Source organism: Penicillium griseofulvum (assembly GCF_001561935.1).
Source record: "Penicillium griseofulvum strain PG3 chromosome Unknown contig_11, whole genome shotgun sequence".
NCBI lineage: Eukaryota > Fungi > Ascomycota > Eurotiomycetes > Eurotiales > Aspergillaceae > Penicillium > Penicillium griseofulvum.
The window spans coordinates 149259-166665 of NW_024467432.1; the positions used below are offsets into that span (position 1 = coordinate 149259).

The 17407-nt window shown below is 47.7% G+C and overlaps 9 protein-coding genes across 9 annotated transcripts; 6 read left to right on the forward strand and 3 right to left on the reverse strand.

Moving 5' to 3' along the window:
- Window positions 1–939: 939 nt before the first annotated feature.
- On the forward strand, window positions 940–2385 carry PGRI_085710 (putative sterol carrier protein; the record flags this gene model as incomplete). The annotated part of the gene is made up of 2 exons (XM_040796285.1): window positions 940–1433; window positions 1503–2385. The coding sequence occupies 2 exons, from the start codon at window positions 940–942 to the stop codon at window positions 2383–2385; spliced, it is 1377 nt and encodes a 458-aa protein (XP_040650823.1).
- Window positions 2386–2594: 209 nt separating this feature from the next.
- On the reverse strand, window positions 2595–3740 carry PGRI_085720 (DUF3431 domain-containing protein; the record flags this gene model as incomplete). The annotated part of the gene is made up of 1 exon (XM_040796286.1): window positions 2595–3740. The coding sequence occupies one exon, from the start codon at window positions 3738–3740 to the stop codon at window positions 2595–2597; it is 1146 nt and encodes a 381-aa protein (XP_040650824.1).
- A 2927-nt stretch (window positions 3741–6667) lies between these two features.
- On the forward strand, window positions 6668–7165 carry PGRI_085730 (uncharacterized protein; the record flags this gene model as incomplete). Its single annotated transcript, XM_040796287.1, has 2 exons — window positions 6668–6802; window positions 6860–7165. The coding sequence occupies 2 exons, from the start codon at window positions 6668–6670 to the stop codon at window positions 7163–7165; spliced, it is 441 nt and encodes a 146-aa protein (XP_040650825.1).
- A 303-nt stretch (window positions 7166–7468) lies between these two features.
- On the reverse strand, window positions 7469–8105 carry PGRI_085740 (uncharacterized protein; the record flags this gene model as incomplete). The annotated part of the gene is made up of 4 exons (XM_040796288.1): window positions 7469–7575; window positions 7629–7707; window positions 7764–7958; window positions 8010–8105. 4 exons carry the CDS (start codon window positions 8103–8105, stop codon window positions 7469–7471), a joined length of 477 nt encoding a protein of 158 aa, XP_040650826.1.
- Window positions 8106–8283: 178 nt separating this feature from the next.
- On the forward strand, window positions 8284–9789 carry PGRI_085750 (Nucleotide-binding, alpha-beta plait; the record flags this gene model as incomplete). The annotated part of the gene is made up of 3 exons (XM_040796289.1): window positions 8284–8317; window positions 8376–9018; window positions 9075–9789. 3 exons carry the CDS (start codon window positions 8284–8286, stop codon window positions 9787–9789), a joined length of 1392 nt encoding a protein of 463 aa, XP_040650827.1.
- Window positions 9790–11041: 1252 nt separating this feature from the next.
- On the reverse strand, window positions 11042–11836 carry PGRI_085760 (guided entry of tail-anchored proteins factor 1; the record flags this gene model as incomplete). The annotated part of the gene is made up of 3 exons (XM_040796290.1): window positions 11042–11379; window positions 11460–11646; window positions 11750–11836. 3 exons carry the CDS (start codon window positions 11834–11836, stop codon window positions 11042–11044), a joined length of 612 nt encoding a protein of 203 aa, XP_040650828.1.
- A 370-nt stretch (window positions 11837–12206) lies between these two features.
- On the forward strand, window positions 12207–13265 carry PGRI_085770 (uncharacterized protein; the record flags this gene model as incomplete). Its single annotated transcript, XM_040796291.1, has 1 exon — window positions 12207–13265. The coding sequence occupies one exon, from the start codon at window positions 12207–12209 to the stop codon at window positions 13263–13265; it is 1059 nt and encodes a 352-aa protein (XP_040650829.1).
- A 1636-nt stretch (window positions 13266–14901) lies between these two features.
- On the forward strand, window positions 14902–15802 carry PGRI_085780 (uncharacterized protein; the record flags this gene model as incomplete). The annotated part of the gene is made up of 3 exons (XM_040796292.1): window positions 14902–15091; window positions 15142–15383; window positions 15464–15802. The coding sequence occupies 3 exons, from the start codon at window positions 14902–14904 to the stop codon at window positions 15800–15802; spliced, it is 771 nt and encodes a 256-aa protein (XP_040650830.1).
- Window positions 15803–16124: 322 nt separating this feature from the next.
- PGRI_085790 (uncharacterized protein) lies at window positions 16125–17306 on the forward strand (the record flags this gene model as incomplete). The annotated part of the gene is made up of 2 exons (XM_040796293.1): window positions 16125–16153; window positions 16208–17306. The coding sequence occupies 2 exons, from the start codon at window positions 16125–16127 to the stop codon at window positions 17304–17306; spliced, it is 1128 nt and encodes a 375-aa protein (XP_040650831.1).
- Window positions 17307–17407: the final 101 nt, after the last annotated feature.

Here is a 17407-nt window from a genome sequence, read left to right on the forward strand (position 1 = left end):
ATCGGGAGCTGCGGGGAGAGGATCATTAGTATCAATTTGCTTCCCCGCCTTTCTGTATAACAAGTACCTATCTCGAATTTAGTCGAAGATGACCTGTATTCCCACAATATACTAGGTAGAAGGCAACATCTAGAAGGGAAGAAGAAGGAGGGAGGTCGAATGGCATGTGGATCTTGACATGCTCAAAGGGGTTTAGGGCCAAACTGGGTGACGTCGTCGTGAACAGCGGAGAACATCTCTTTCCAAAGGGGTACTTTGACTACCAGTACTATTTTTTTTAAAAGAAAAAATAAAAAAAATCAGAAATGACTTTAATTTATATGGTATATCTCTATGCTAATCTTATTCTAGAAATTAACAGTGGCCTGGTATTCATCTGCCGGTCGCAATTCGATTCTATCTACTCTGTACTTTATGCAGAAACTTAAGACAGCGTTATGAGCTGATCGCAGTTATATTATATACATGTACCTATGTAGGTAGACTCTGGTGATCTCTATGTGGAGGACAGTACTCCGTGATGGAGTTGGACTTCAAGGGATTGGACTCATTATAACCCACAATTAATTATCTTTCAACCCCATGGATTGAGAACCATATCCATAGTCGACATTCAATACGATCGCATGATTGTCGATACCTGATTTCCAACTGTGCCAAATCAACTGGGCTCAGTGTGGATTATACGAACGTAGTCATCTTATAATAAAACTCATAAAAAATATCTTTCTTTGCCAGAAATCCTTTATAATATATCTCCAGATCATGACTTATCTCAACAGATGTGAATATTGATTATGTGCCGCGGACACAGTTCCTCGGGACCTCGGTCTCTCCCCGCAATTTCATAATTGCGCATGCTCCGCTAATTTTTATTTATAAACCCACACCCTTCTCGATTTAAATATTAAATTTATACCTCTGTCAATAATTTACACGATGGGAAAGAAGCAAGGAACACCCGCCTACGTCCTAGGCGTAGGCATGACCAAGTTCATCAAGCCACGCGGCAAGGTCGACTACCATGAGCTAGGCTATGAGGCCGGCATCAAAGCCATGCTCGACGCCCAGATCAACTATGACGATGTTGACCAGGGTATTGCATGCTACGTATACGGCGATAGCACCTGCGGACAGCGCGTCTTCTACCAGTTCGGCCAGACCAGCATCCCTATTTACAACGTCAACAACAACTGTTCGACTGGTTCAACTGGCCTCGCCATGGCCCGCACCCTGGTTTCCCATGGTGCTGCGGATTGTGTGCTGGTTGTCGGCTTTGAAAAAATGAACCCCGGTAGCTTGCAATCCATGTATAACGATCGCGAAAACCCAACAGGACTGTTTGGAACGATGATGGCCGAAACGCGAGGTGTTACGAACGCACCCGGTGCTGCACAGATGTTCGGAAATGCGGGTGTAGAATACAAGGAGAAGTGCGCAACCTCTCTCGGCGATATGAGCCCATGGCAAGAAAGAATACGATGCTAACATGTGGGAAATAGGTATGGTGCTAAGAACGAGGACTTCGCCGAAATCGCCCGCGTTAACCATGAGCACTCCAAGCGCAACCCCTACTCACAGTTCCAAACTGAATACACCCTCGAGCAGATTATGAAGGCACCCATGATCCACGAGCCTTTGACCAAGCTGCAATGCTGCCCGACTTCGGATGGCGGTGCCGCCGCCGTTATTGTCTCACAGGAGTTCCTCGATGCGCGTCCCCACCTGAAGGAGCATGCCATTCTCATTGCTGGCCAGTGCCTCGCTACCGATACCGACACGGTCTACAGCAAGAGCTCCATTGACCTAATGGGCTTCGGCATGTCGCGCCAGGCGTGCCGCACTGCCGTCGCCGAGGCCGGCGTGAATGTCAAGGATATCAAGGTCTGCGAGCTGCACGATTGCTTCTCAGCCAATGAGATGATTACCATTGACGCGCTGGAGTTGTGTGAACCCGGTCAGGCCCATGAGATGGTCCGCCGTGGCGATATCACGTACGGCGGAAAGATGGTTATTAACCCATCTGGCGGTCTCATCTCAAAGGGTCACCCGCTTGGTGCTACGGGTATTGCCCAATGTGCTGAGCTTGTCTGGCATCTTCGCGGCTGGGCCAACAACCGGCTGGTTGACGGTACTTCTGCGGCCCTGCAGCACAACCTCGGTCTCGGTGGCGCCGTCGTCGTGACTGTTTACAAGCGGACTGATGGCAAGGTCGCCGCCGCTGTGCCTTCGGACGTTGTTGGCAAGATCAATGGTCTGGGCTATAACCCAGCTGTGGAGGCCAAGGGCTTCACTGCCGAGCAGGCCAAGTCCGTCGTGAGCAAGACGCACAGCTCCCAGTATGCCCTGAATGATACCCAAGAGCGGGTCCTTGCCAGATTCTAGAGCAAAGGGTTGTCTTTATTTAGCCTAAACAAATTGTACATAACTCTATTGACCGACTTGAGATTACAAGATATCCAATTCATTTCTCCAAATGCATCCCAACCCATTCCCAGTCTATTCCCAGTATATGCCAATATACATTATATATGCCCAAAATGTCCAAGATCCAATCTATAAACAAGTTTTACAACCACAAAAGAAATTATGTATCATGAATGTGTCTTCTCCCAATCCTCAGGGAGCTTGAAGTCCTTCGGCACAGAATACTGCCCTTTACAGCTCCCCGGACCCCGACACTTCAAATCACACTTACCATACAGCCGACAATAGCACTCAGACGCACTAGGACAAGCATCACGATTCAACTGGTCAAGATTAATGGCTGCATTATCCCCATAGTTCGCAAAAAGGATATGCCAAAGATACGAAACAATCCGACCAGCCACACGGTCATCACCAGGCGCAGCCCTAGACCCCCGTTGCATGTTCCGTGCAACACCATCATCGCTCCCATCGAGCAACCACTGTCGAAGTGCAATATACTCGTCCCGGCTATGCTGCCAGACCCGGTCGCGGGAAACAACAAACTGTGCACAGCACTGTGCGCGCACGGCATCAGTCCGACCAAGATAAAGATGGAAGGCACTGCGAATCTCATCGACACGTGCGTCGGAATCCCCGCCAAAGATATGGCCAAGCGCCTTCGGTAGCGCTATATCAGATGCCGCGCGCGGACTCCACGGCGACACGGCGCTCGACAGCCTCATCTCGAGACTACCCTGCGGCGGCACGGAAGAAGGGCACGTGCCAGCGCTCCAGTCACAGCGCAGGTTACTGTACCCGGAAGGCTGCAGCGCGGCGCGGACATCTAGACTGCGCAGGAGCGCGGCGTTATCGTAGTCCGGAATGTCGTTGTGCCAAGCCCAGCGGCTGCCATGCACGAAGACGGCGCCGGCAGACGGTATGTCCGCGTAGTTGTCGATTAGGAAAGTGAGGTAGGCCATTGCTTCGTGTCCGCGGTTTGCAGGAACTTGGAGCAGTTTGGAGGTTTTGTCTGCTGGCGCGTCCACATGGTACATGCATACATGGTACTGTGTGCGGAGGGGTTCTAGCCAGGATGGGTCGCCATCAGTCGAGACATGGGAAACTATCAAGGCTGGTTTAGTTGTTTCAGCTAGGCCGGGGCAGATTCCGCGGGCTTCCGGTATGATGGATGAGGTTGTTTTGTAGCGGACTTTGGTCCAGGCGAAAAGTTTGTCTTTGGATGATTGCGGGCGGTTCAGGTATAAGATCAAAAAGAGAATGCAGAGGAAGAAAATGAGTTGGATAAATGATCTTTGTACTTTTCGACCCATTCTGTATATTTATTCATGCAATTATATGTATCTTCTTTACTCTTGCCTTGATATTTCAGATATTTCGGAACCTGCGGAATGTTAATGCCTTAGGTGTGAATATGACCCCCTATTTGCAAGATCTGCAGGATCTACAGGATCTGCGAGAAATAGGTTTGGATGCGATGGGTTTTAATTTTGTATGTTGTAGCGTATTCCTATGTGCATGTTATATGATCTTGATTTCTGGCATGGCATTAATGCCATTCAATGAGCGTTTACTCTATACATGTCTAGAGAACTGACAGTCTACAATATGAACACTCTATCCCAAAAGTGGTTCCATCAAGCGCATAATTGGATTTAGGATTGCTAGGAAACTCTACTGTATAACATATGGATACGGTCTATTCTGTAGTATATATCCCATCTGAAAATTTCACGCACTGCAGAGAATGTCAGCAAATGAAAGCTCCTAACACTGCGGAGTATATACTATTCAAAGGAAAAAGTATTAAGTAAAATAAATAGGGTCTCCTTTTGATAAGGAGTGGGTCATGGCAAAATTTTCAGGGGACAAGAAAAGGATGATATTCTATGTTGAGAGCATGCGCAAGCTTAGATGCCTTCAATGTTTCAAGGTTGGTCTAGGTAGGTCATGGCTGAGATTTTACTCATGAGTTCTTTTTAGTCATTATGTTTGTACGTACACTTCTAGTTTCTAAAGATGCATCTTTACTCTTGTTTTGCTTTCCCTTTATTTCAATGCCACCGCTAGCTTCATTATGTATGTTGTAGTTAACCTCAATGTGTTCTCAAAAATCAGAATCAAAGGATTTCTGCCTTTCTCTTGCCAATATTTCTATCTCTATTAGCTTGAGCCATGGAGGACTATATACAGCCATATATATAACATCAAAGCCAAAGTCAAAGTCCGCGAAGCTCTAGGTGGTTGGATCTATGGTGTATAGATATATAGTATGTTCGGAGATTTCAGCTCTGTCTTCCTTGAGATCAATATGAATATTTGAGATTTCCAGATATCAAAAACATATCGATGCGACCTTAATTTACAATCACTTTTAGTATTCACATGTATTTATTTGCCCTCTCCCTTTCTCCTATCTGTCTTTAGAGGCTTCCCTTCGAAATTCGTACCTTCTAGGAAATATATATCCCGATTTCCAACAATTGGCGGCATGTGTTAATATCACTACAAAAAATAACATTGAGCACACATCCTACAACTTTGGAAGGTCGACATTGGACTTCTAAGCTATCAAACTGAAATTGAAACTGGAAAGACGCCGCACTCCACAGTAACCAGACGATCCACGTGATCTGCTGACATAATCCGCGCTACTGGCCCCGTCGAATAAAATTTTGCGATCCGCTTTCTCTTTTCCTTTCTTCTTCACTTCAAAACATATACACGGTCCCCAACACACTCTTGTCGATGGAATAATCTCACTCTATCTACATATTTTAGTTTAGGGACCCAGACCGAAGAATGCTCGTTCTAATCCCGCCCCCTGACATGCAGCCAGAGGGGATCGGGTTCGCTTTTGAGCCAACATCCCGATTCTTTTGATATGAATCTGTCTTCTTTCTCTATGCCTGTGATGTTTACTCGCAGGGGCTAGCTTAGACTGGCACTGAACCCTTTATGCTTGGGTTTCAACCCTGCGAGACATTCGGGTCCTTGCAACTTGCAACTTGCAACTTGCATAGTCATTTCCTCTAGACAGGGATGATCATATCCACCGTTGTTTGTTCACTAACCCTTATATAGCTAGATAGATGTAAACAACCTTGGCATCTTCGAAGTCTTGTCCGTCACATCTTGATGTTTGAGGTCAAAAAGATGCCAAAACTAAGCCCTCACGGTTGGATACGTCCTTCCGGAGACTCCCTCGTGTTACGTCCGCTCCCTTCATGGAGCTGTGCGTGTCAAAGTAGGGAGATACATTTATTGTAAACAGCTATCATATCATGAATGGTTATCCCACCACTAGCTTGCGGACGACCGCCACCTCGTGATATCGGAGGAAAGACAAAGAATGCTCCATCGTTGTGGAATGCTGTGTATACTATCTGCATCTCCCATCAGTCCTTGCCGTGTTCTTGCTTGAGACTTGCAGCAACCCTTCATCGAAGATCTGCGTCTCCATCACGATGGACACTTTGTTCCTGAACTTTGTATTTGCCTGGTTACTGCATAGGTTTTTTTGGATAGGTTTGGTTAAAGCCAGCAAGCCAGCATGAAAACTGCTAAGCGCTCGGGTGTGGCTGGGTTGACGGGAGGTGAGGCATGAGTGTTCAATCTTTGCTACTCCAGCGTTTCAACATAGAATGCGGCACAAGTCATCTCGAAGCGTCGTCCATACAACATATAGCCTTGGTCACTTTGCCTCACGTTTATCCACTGATTGACTATCATTTATAAATATCCCTTGATTGATCTCACGCCAATCCTTAGCTCCAATGGATATACTTCGAGATATGAGAGACATCAAAGCCCATACAAATATATGTAGGCGAATGAGTCAAATATTTTCCTAGACAAAGTTATTGCGTGTAACTAAAGGGCCCTTAAAATAAGCAAGCTGAAACTATGTACATAGGTATTATTGTTTATACCAGACGGGAGTCAGAATACCACGCAAAGACGCGCGGTAGGTACATAGCCAAAACAAGGCTCTTAACCCTAGCATCCCTTGGACCCCCATTCCCTCGATGATATGATCGACCTCAGGAAGGGGCTGCACATAAGTCTGAAGTAATTTCCGCAGAGCTGAGGGCTCTGTTTCTCCCAGCGGCCTGTCCACCGGCAACAGTCACTCGTTTTACTAAACTATTATTACCACCTACACTCATTTGGAGACAACCACTTGGACATATATCCTTCTCTTGATCTATATCCTGTTTGACATATTCCACCATTCAAAATGGCTCGTTTCAGTCTCTCAGTCATCTCCATTTTCCTCGTCCTTGCGGTCCTCGCTCTCTCCATGCCCACTAAGCGTGATGAACAGGCTCCTAGTCCACCACCGTTTCTCGGCGGTGCTGTTGATAAATTGATGGTTAGTTAGTTATGAGAAAGTTGCCTTGAGTGTTGTCATATTGACCAATGAACTCAGGATGCCACTAAGTTGACGGATCGTCTTGACGACCTGAAAAGCAGCCAAAAGGAGAAACAGCATGATCGCGAGGCTGCTGCTGCTGAAGCAAAGCAGGAGGAGGCGAAGATTGCTGCGAAGCTGGCTGAAAAGGCCGAGGCTGCTGGCAAGCCTACTTCTACTGCCACCCTTACCAAGAAGCTTTCCTCCGGCAATTTTGTGACCCCGACTGCTACCCCTACCCACAAGCCCACATCTCAGCCTAACGCTTTGGGCCGTATTCCCATCATCGGTGGTATTCTCGGTGGTACCGGAGGCGGTCTCTGATTCACCAAGGACTGAGCCCCGATATATGAGATTGGACATGAAGGTGTTGTAGAATACGTGATGAGCGCAATAATCTTTCGGTAGACGCTAGCTGATCGATATCTTTTTCGTTGTTTACTTTTGTTTGCAAAGGGAATGGTCCATGAGATCTTTGTTAGGTTTCATGATTGATTTGATATGATTAGTTCCATTACTTATCTGTTATGTCTTCTTCCCAACCTGTACTTAGTCAAGTTGTGTTCGCTAGTGTGAAAATTGGGCAAAACAAAACACATCCCCGTTCGTCCCCAGGCCGTAGTCGCATCATGAGCTCTTGTCGCGACTTGCCTGTTGTTGGCCTTCATGAAGTCCCGTGTAGTACCCTGCATAATACCATGATATCATGAGGTTCTTTAACGATTCATCTTGAACTAGAAGTATATGTTAGTTACCTGAATTGAGGAGTGCCGAAGGCGAAACATACCATTTGCGATAATTGGATGAGGCATCGGAATAGCAGGCGTGGAAACCGCAGAAATGGAATCACCCACTGGCTGAGGAACCTATATTTTGTCATTAATATATTGTCAAAGAACACATCAATATAATGGCAATATACCTCGGGGGCAGACTCGGAGGTTTGCTCATCAATGGTCATTGAGACATCCTCATTCTCAGGTTGAATGGCATCGTCCTCTGCGGGTTTGGTGTCTTGACTATCACCATAATGTACAGGTGAAGTAATACCAGTGTTATCTGCTTTTTTCAAGACATCGTCAACATTTTCACCCTTGGCGTGAATGCTCCAATAATGCTGCCGTCAGGTTAGATATTGGTCACGTGAATTGAAGATTTGGTGACTGACCTGGTATTCTTCTACAGCATCGTCCCAGGACTGAACCAGGGCAGAATCATCCCAGACCTGTGCATGTGTCAAGGACACATTTTTATTCTTCCCCATGTTGCTGGCCCATCTGGCGTTGTCGCTTGGGTTGTAGTAAGTTGGCGTCTTGGCGGCAATCGTGGTAATCAGTGGTCGGGATGGTTCACCGCCTTCCGTGCAAATCAGAGAAAAAAAAAAGTTTCCCGCAAATGATCGAGCAGCTACAGTCTCCAATTCGACACAACAAACCCTCAAAATGGCCCCTGATAAGAGAGTTTCAAAGCGGAAGGGTATGTGCAATAATTATAATTGGTGGAATTTGCTTTCATTTCGCTAACGCTACTACAGCTGCGCCTGTCGCCGCCGACTCGCCCGCCAAAAAAACCAAGAAGGTCGAGGCTAAGCCCGCCGAAGCAACCAAGGAGGCTACTCCTAAGTCTATCTTGAAGAAGAACGAGAAGGCTACCAAGTCCAAGGCAGAGAAGACTGCTGCGCCGGCCAAGACCAATGTTGAGCCCACCCGCCAGGTCAAGCCTCGCAAGCGTGCTGCCGACTTCCTCACCGACGAGGAGACCGAAGAGCCTGTCGCGCCTGTAAAGACCGATAAAAAGGCCGAGAAGAAGCCCGCTGCTAAAAAGTCCAAGAAGGAGGAGGCTGAGGTCGCCCCCGCCCTCAAGAAGGCTGCCGCGAAGAAGGCCGCTCCCAAGACCAAGAAGCCCGAGCCTGTCGTCGAGTCCGAAGAGGAAGATGCCGAGGTGGATGTCTCCCCCTCGGATGAAAGCGAGGCTGAGAACGAGGGTGATGATGACCAGACCGAGGCCCTCATCAAGGGCTTCGAGAGCAGTGGCGACGAGGACGAGTCTGATGGTGAGGGTTACAAAGAGGGTGAACCTATTCCCAAGGCCCCAAATACCAAGAAGGCCGAGCGCAAGCTCGCCAAACAGTTGCGCAAGGATGGCCCTCCTGAAGAGCCCGGTACTGTCTACATTGGGTAAGTTCCGACCGATATTTCTGACTAGTCTGAACCGCCTAACATCCCGTTCTTAGACGTATCCCCCACGGTTTCTACGAGCACCAGATGAAAGCCTACTTCTCCCAATTTGGCGAAATCACCAAACTCCGTCTTTCGCGCAACCGTTTCACTGGTCGCTCCAAGCACTATGCCTTCATTGAATTTTCTTCCACCACTGTCGCCAAGATCGTCGCTGACACAATGGACAACTACCTCATGTACGGCCACATCGTCAAGTGCAAGTACGTCCCGAAAGAGCAGCTACACCCCGAGATCTGGAAGGGCGCCAACCGTCGCTTCAAGGTTACGCCATGGAACCGCATTGAGAAGAAGCGTCTCGCCAGGGGTAAGACACGCGAGCAGTGGTCGAAGAGTATCGAGACCGAGCAGAAGAAGAGAGAGGCCAAGAACAACAAGCTCAAGGCTCTGGGTTACGAGCTTGATCTTCCCAAGCTGAAGAGCGTCGATGATGTCCCCATCCAGGAAGCCCCCAAGGCTGTCGAGGCCGCCGAGGCCACTGAGACCTCCGAGCCAGCTGTCGAGGAGCCGGCTAAGGCAATCGAGGCCCCTGCTCCTACCGATGATACCCCCAAGAAGGCCAAGAAGGGCAAGAAGACAGAGACACCCAAGGAGGCCGCCACAGAGTCACCGGCTCCTAAGTCTTCTGCTGCCAAGTCTCCCGTTGCCAAGGCACCTGCCACTAAGGCAAAGGGAACTAAAAAGGCCACCAAGACGAAGTCCAAGGCGTAAACGGGATCATGTAAAAATTGTTTGTAATCTCATTCATCAAGCCTTTTTGTCAAATGCATTGTGTTTTTTTTTTCTTCATCAGTAAAGCTCCTTTACTACTACTACTAGATTCTCAAACTAGCACTAACAAATCACATGAAAAGGTGAAGGATGTAAGAGGAGTATGGTAGTTAATGGTTGATAGCGATCATTTGTTTTCTTTCCCTCCCGATGATTTCTCTATATGTGTCTATTAAATTGCCCATCTTTCTGCTAGCAGCAAGGGAAAAAAACCCCTCATCATTTCCCCTCAGCATTCCTGCATACTCTACTTCTACAACATAGATATATTCCAAAGTTATTGCACTCCGGAATATTGCAAGCCCTAAAGCCGATCCATGTGCGCTAGTCCAAACCAAGCCTAGCCGCAATCACCTGACTAGCGCAGGAAAAATAAAAGCCTTGCCCCGAAGATTCCGGTTCCTCTTCTTCTCTCAACTCCTCGCTCAAAGAATCGCATTCAAAGCTCACGCACAAAAGGAAGCCTCGCTCCCTTTTCCAATCTTGCTTTGGGAGAAAGTCCCCGGACAACCTGCGCTTTGGGTAAAACCAAAGTACCAAGTCAGGCACTGCGGAAACGCGCCGCCATAGAAGCAATTCGATAGCGGCTTACGCCCTATTCCCTCACGGCATTCCGTGCCACCCGACGGTCACATTTTGCGATGTCTCTGGAAACAATGGGGTGCGTTCTGGGTGTTGGAGAGGGGAAGGATTGGTGCTAAAAACACCTTTTCTTGTATTGGGTTGCCTTTCGTCATGTTCGGATAGTCATGCGATTGCCTCCTGTCTGCTTCTTCGGAAGCCGATGAGGTAACTCAATGGGGCTCATTCTTGAGGCGAGGAGTTCCAAGTCTTTTTTCAAGAGTCTGTAGCTTATGGTAAAGCGGTGAGGAGATACTGTCTCGTCGCAGAAGCCCTGTCACAGGGGCCGGACTCTTCTATCTTGCCAGAGGCTTTTTCCTTGTTCGCGTGATGATATACCAATCATAGAGTCAAGCACAGAGATCCCAAGGGGTTGTTGACGATAAACGATTTAAAATTATCTGATGAACATTCTATATAGCCAGTTATTCAATTCAAGCAGTTCAAATACCAATGCAATTGAAATGAATCATTAAATGCAATATTCATAATTAGATCGTACCATTTCACTTCGTATAATACAACCAGTATCCATGCAGTAATATAGCTAGCCATGCTCATGTTTTCACGCTCACTGTGCCTTGCCCTCAGCTCCAACAGGCACAGCCTGCTTATGTTCCTTCTTCTGACCAACCACCTGCACCAGGAATGCTCCCACAACCTCAGCAGTGAGCGCAATGGCAGTCGCACAAACATTGCTCCAAACCTGGATGCTGACGGATCCTAGCGGGGCGCGAGGGAAGGACACAATCCATTCAACGTAGTAGGGGAACCAGGCCTCGGGGAGTGGGAATACAGGTGTCTTGGAGTACCAGAATTGCAAGAAGATCTTCAACCCATTTGTGCAGAGCCAGCGGGCGATCTTGACTGTCCAGTCGAAGGAGGACTTTTGCGAGGTGAGTGTCTTGTCTGTGGAGAGACAAGGGTGTTAGCAGTACGGTCAACTAAAGTAACAACCCCTCCTGTAGTCTTGTGGTAGTGACACGTACTCAGCGCCTCGTATTCCTCCATTGTCTTGTCATGTCGTCTTCTGGCCTTCGCCCACTTCGCAAACTCATCCTGGGAGCTTGTGCTGTTCATTTCGTGCTTCTGCTCGAGGACTTGGCGCTTCAACTGCTGCTGCTTGCGTGCGGTCCGAGAGGTCGGTGTCGGTAGATTTAGGTAAAGGAGCCATAGCTATGTCAAAAAGAGTAGGTGTTAGCATGTTGAATCACAATGTAGGTGCATGGTGAAGCTGGGAAGCTTCCCAAAGAACACCATGGGCTGATTGAAGACTTACAAGGCTGTCGACTGTACTTGCACCGATCGTGTTCACCAGATAAATTGCGACGTGCACGAAGAATACCGTAAGCACAAGGGACAGCATCGTGGCGGGGGTTGGCAAGACCGAGTAGGCGTTGAATGCGATGGCGCAGGCTAAGAGAGCCTGGAAGAAAGCTGCGGCAGCAGAGTCAGCCGACCAAGTGAATATCTGTTATCTCTGCTAGATTAGACAGGAGATATTATGGTAAGATATATGTTGGTCGCTGGTTGAAGGAGAGAATGACGTCCCTCGGTGTGGAAAGGTCGAAATGCATAACAGCGGACTTTGGCCTTTCCGCCTTCACGGTCTACACCATCTTGTCCACCACGTTGCAGGACAATAAAATACGAAATCATTTCCAACAAAATATGATGCGGCCTTGACAATTATTCCACCCATTTATCACCAAGCAATTACGCAACTAAGTCCTCAAATGTCCAACCCGAAAGATGCATTCCAGGAACTTGTCCGCATCTTCTCATTTAGAGACAACCAAGTCCTCGAGATCGAAATCATTCCACCAAGCCTAGGCGCTACATTCCTTCAGGATGGATGCTCGTTAGGAATAACCAAGAAAGCACTGGTGCAGGCTTTCGTGGTCGCGCGCCAGCTCTTTTTTGACCGATTAATGCCCATGTCCGAAGATGACCTCCAAACCACCTTACCTGCAAGCGCCCAGTCCAGGGATACAGACTCAGCTATTACAGAGATAATGATCCTTTTTGATTGTGAGCATTTGACAGCTTGCAACTGGCGCAAACGCCGACTCCGGGCAGCCATGGCGCATTGCCCCGATATCTCAAACCAGACTTCTGCCGCAACAGTGTTAGAAGCCGAACTCACGCTCATGTCGAGTTACCAGTGCTCTCCACTCCACCGTCATACCAAGTCGCCAACGCTATGGCATCACCGACTGTGGGTGCTTGTCCATCTGCTTCAAAGACGGCATTGGAGTGCCGAGGATCTGCTTAGGCTGCAACGGACGGAACTGGATATTGTTCTCCGCGCTGGAGAGCTGCATCCCAAGAACTATTATGCTTTCAATTATATGCGCCAGCTAAATATGCTTCTCGCTGCCACAGTGGAGAAGACTGAACCATCAACGTGGGCAACCTGTTCTCAGTCAGTTATCGGACGGGTGATTGATTGGTGCTTGGCGAATCCACGCGACATATCGGGTTGGAGTTTCGGCCTCTACATGCTGAGCAATGCCCCAGAACAACATAGTCGAGTGAATGCTCTTGAGAAAGTGGTCAAGTTTGCGCTTAACGTTGGATGGGAGGGCGAGAGTCTTTGGACGTTTGTCGACCAAGCATCGAGGCAGTTCGGGCTTGAAAGTGTGATTGAGGATACCATGCTGTTGCATTGCGATCAAGAAATCAGAACTTGTGATTCCCAAACGGTCCAAGATAGTCGACAGAAGAAGTCGTGGCAGACCTGGCTGGCCCGGGCGAGAGTATATTGGGTAGATAGTCAAGCGCAAGATACATAAACTTAGGTATATCTATATGTGTTTACGTGTTTACGATTACCACCAAAATTGCACCTCCATGATATTTCTCATGTGTCGTTGCCTCGTTCTGTTAGCGCTCCGGTATACATGCTTGGGCTAAATATGTGATAAACGCCAATGAGAGTCAAATGAACGCCTCGCCAGACACCCAGCCCCCGGGGTTTGAATATTTTGGGCATAGGTGGTTCCGATCTTATCCATGAATCCGTCCTTCACTGCACATTGCGATGCTGGGTGGGGGAGTCTGTTTCGGGCGATCGCGAAAAGGGTGGAAGGAGGTGCGAGTGACAGACGGGATGGATCGAATCGGATTTATTTTTTATTTCCTGCTGCTGCCTCAGCAGCTCTCTTTTCATCCGCTATAGAAGAAAAGTGATCAGTACACCAGCCCTTTGGCGCGGGGTAGACGTCTAGTGGGATACACACCCTTTCTCTGCTTCTCGCGCATGATGGCAGCAGCTTCATCCTTGCTCCTAGCAAATTCGCTACCAGTCTGGGTGTTCTTGTTCTTCTGTAAAAATGGTCAGTATGAATAAAGAGGAGTCAGGGGGATAAGACGAACCGCGTTGCCGGCCTTTTTCAGGGCCTTGGCCCGATCGTTGTCACGTTGGTTACCCCGTGTCATCTTTGGTATATTATTTCCAGTGACGGTAGTTGAGGGAGGAAAGTGTTGGAAGTGAGAAAAAAGTTTGGAGGGGTCGGCTTTATTCCAGCGAATCACAAGGGTTCCACTATATGTTGTATACCTATATTCTTTACATAGTATAGACTTATCAATATTTATTTATTTATTTATTTATTATTATGAGAGAGTATTTCTTTTGGTTCATTTAATTATATACTGAGTGTGATTGGGTCATATTATTACTCTTGTTTCAACTGGTCTTTTACTTTAACCCCCTGGCGCTTCGCCTGAAAGCCATAGATTATCCAATATCTTGTTTCCATACGTATCCAGAATTGGACTGTACTAAGCAAATAAGGAAATGTTTGAAATAAAATCATAAGACTTGTAGCCGCCGACTAGTTTCAGCATGGTCGAATATCGTCTACTAATGACCAGTCATTTGACTAGATCGGACCCTAGTTGAGATCCCAATCATGGGGGCGTATCTAATTAGGCTTGTTTGGGCTATAATTCCCGATCTCTGCGCTTAAAGGTCTCTATTTATTTGCCTGACAATGAAACACCTCCTGCAGTATTTCTGCATAGATGGAACTCTTTTACTAGGGCTCTAATTAGATACTTATGTGATTTATTCACACGTTTCAAGTCTATTCATAGAAAAAAAATATATCGCCTTTGTCGGAAGTATACATCTAGGCTGCTGTACCTCATAGCCATTCTTCCATAGATGCCTTTCTTTATTGTCGCTCCCATTCACCCTTTTCTTTTGTCTCGGTCTTTCTTTATTCTTTTCTTGTCGAGTTGATTCTCTATTGCATTGTTCCATTCTTTCTTGGAATATCAAGCTTTCTGCTGGACAGTCGCTTTCTTCCTTTTAATCCCAATCCCTCCCCTCTCCAAGTCTCATAACAGACAATCTTCTATACATCCTCGACAGCGAGTATCTACCATCCTTCACAAGTATAGAAACAGGCTTGTGCCTCAATCATGATGACTCGCTTGCGTGAATCCCTGGCCGGTCCAGGGTACGTGATTCTGAACGTCATTCGCGTTCTCAACATTATCACGTTTATGGACCTTATAGCTGCTTGTGCAGTTTTGCTGGTCAAAATTGACATGCTGAACAGCTTCTTTTTCTTCGAGGCTGTGACCCATGCTGTGGTGGCTCTGGTCAGCAGTAAGTATCTTTTTTTTCCTTGTGTGTGATTTAAATGCTAACATTAACAGTCTTTATGATCGTCTCGGAGCTCCCAGTCCTTCAAACCTATTTCGACAACCACTGGCCGATGTTCGGACAAGAATCTAGCTTCTACTCTCTCGGTGGGATCATGATGATCCTGGGTGTAGCAACACTGGGCAATTTAAACACCAAAGCTATGACCCAGGAAACCATTGGAATGACTTTTTGGAGAATCATCATCTCCGCCGGTGTCCTGGCAATGATAGTTAGCGCGGTGAACGTCCTAGCAGTAAGTAAAGAGATCAAAAATTTCCAATTCCCCCGAATATATATATCCTTGACCCATTGCTAACTCATCTCTCGGAACAGAGCTTCATCTTCAGTGACCCCGAGACTGGCGTCAGTGCCCGTCAGGTGCGGGTAGATGGAGCTGTTGCACCGCAAAAGGCAATGAGCCGGACCAGCAGCCACCGTACTCTCCATTTGAGTGTGAAGCGTGAGGAAACATTGCCCACCTACACACGCAACCCGGTCAAGCGTGCCACCAATCGTTTCACCGGCCGGTTTCCACTCAAGATCTCTAAGCCCATGAATCCGACCCTGGTTGAGGAGAATGATGCCGCTTCCTCCAAGTACTCTCGTGACTCTGCAGAGATCCGTCCTCCCGACCTCGCACACCACCCTGCTTTATCGGGTCATATGGTTTAAGCTAGTTGAGTTGGGTTGTGGAAGTTGTGAAAGATAAAGACGATTGACTCAGAAATCTTGCGTTATTGCGATGGTGCACTCGGCGCTGTTTTATTCCCCCATTTTGCTTTGAGAATTCGTTAAAATCTAATTGAGACATATATTTTATAGCGTATACGTATCTCTTAATTTGGCAGAAATATTTGTAGCGTTAAAAGGGCAACTTCCCAAAAGGGACAAGACCCACGTTTGGCCCCGACTTCAATGAAGCTACATATGTAACTTGGCTCTTACACCTCTCTTTCATCGAAATTCAACGAGATTCCGAGGGTCCATAGCAAATATGGATACAATCCCAATTTCCTGGGGAACGTAAGTCTTTTAAGTTTAAGCATCCTCCACAATCTAGCCTGACCATGTGAATAGTGTCAAATCACTCCTTATATTTTTCGCTCCCGTCCTACTCCCACGTCTAATTACTGCCTATCGAAGTCTCCGTGTATCAATCGCGAGTCGGCCACCACCACGCCCTCTGCCTGCCGCGCCCGGTCGAGCGCTAAATATCTTATTCGGTGGCATAGTCTTGTTTCTACTCCTCAGCCTACCTTTTAACCCTCACGCGCCCGAACCCAACATCTTCTCTCAGACTCGCTCTCGTCTAAACACCCCTACCGATGTCATCTTCAACCGTCTCGCCCGGCTTCGGCCAAATAACGTCCTCACCGAAGCCGACAACCTCCTCCAGTCCAAGTTCACCTCTCTCGGTGCCCGCAAGGTATACCTGACCTATGGCCCCGATGCCTTAGTCTCATGCCAATACTGCTCCTTCGATAACCTCAACACATATCTTATGTACTACCTCCCATTCCACGTGTTGCTACCGCACCTAGCCCACCTGCTGCTCTTAGGCGTGGCCACATCTGCGCCCATCGCAGGGCGCGAGGCCACCCGCTGGCGTACGAAGTTTACACTAGCCGGACTTATCCTTGCGGCCATCGACATCTACGTCATGGCTACCTACGACGCGCTCCAAAGTGCAACGCGCTCTGTGCGCGCGGGTCAGACACCGCCCTCCGGAATCTACCACCATATCACGCTCCTACGACCGCTAACCTTCGTGATCTGCGACGTGATCTGCTCTGTTGTACTCTGGCTCTCCGCGACTAATCGGTTCTTTTTCAAGCCGCCCTCAGCAGTTGAGCAGGTTGATGAGGCGGTGTCGATGGCCGTGCAGACCCTCATGGGCGCAAACACGAAACTCCATGCTGCGAGCGTTACTCGTAATGCGGTTGTTCGGGATTCAGGGTTGAAAAATCGAGATGATTTGTATTGGCGGACTATGGTGGCTTCCGAGAACCCCACTCAGCCTGGAGAAGGTGGGGAGCAGATCCTCAACAATATTTGGGAAGAGGAAGAAGTTGCTAAGGCTATGTCACGGGTAATGGCTGGACAGGGTGGAATTGATTTGGCTCAATTGGGGGTTAATGCCAATGATTTTGTGCAAAAGGTAACGGAGGGTTTATGAATATATCTCATAAGTCTAGAATGTATTCGATGATTATCTAACCGAGCCGAGAAGAGTGGCAAATGTAAATAGACCGGAATTAGTAGATTGTTTACTTGTAA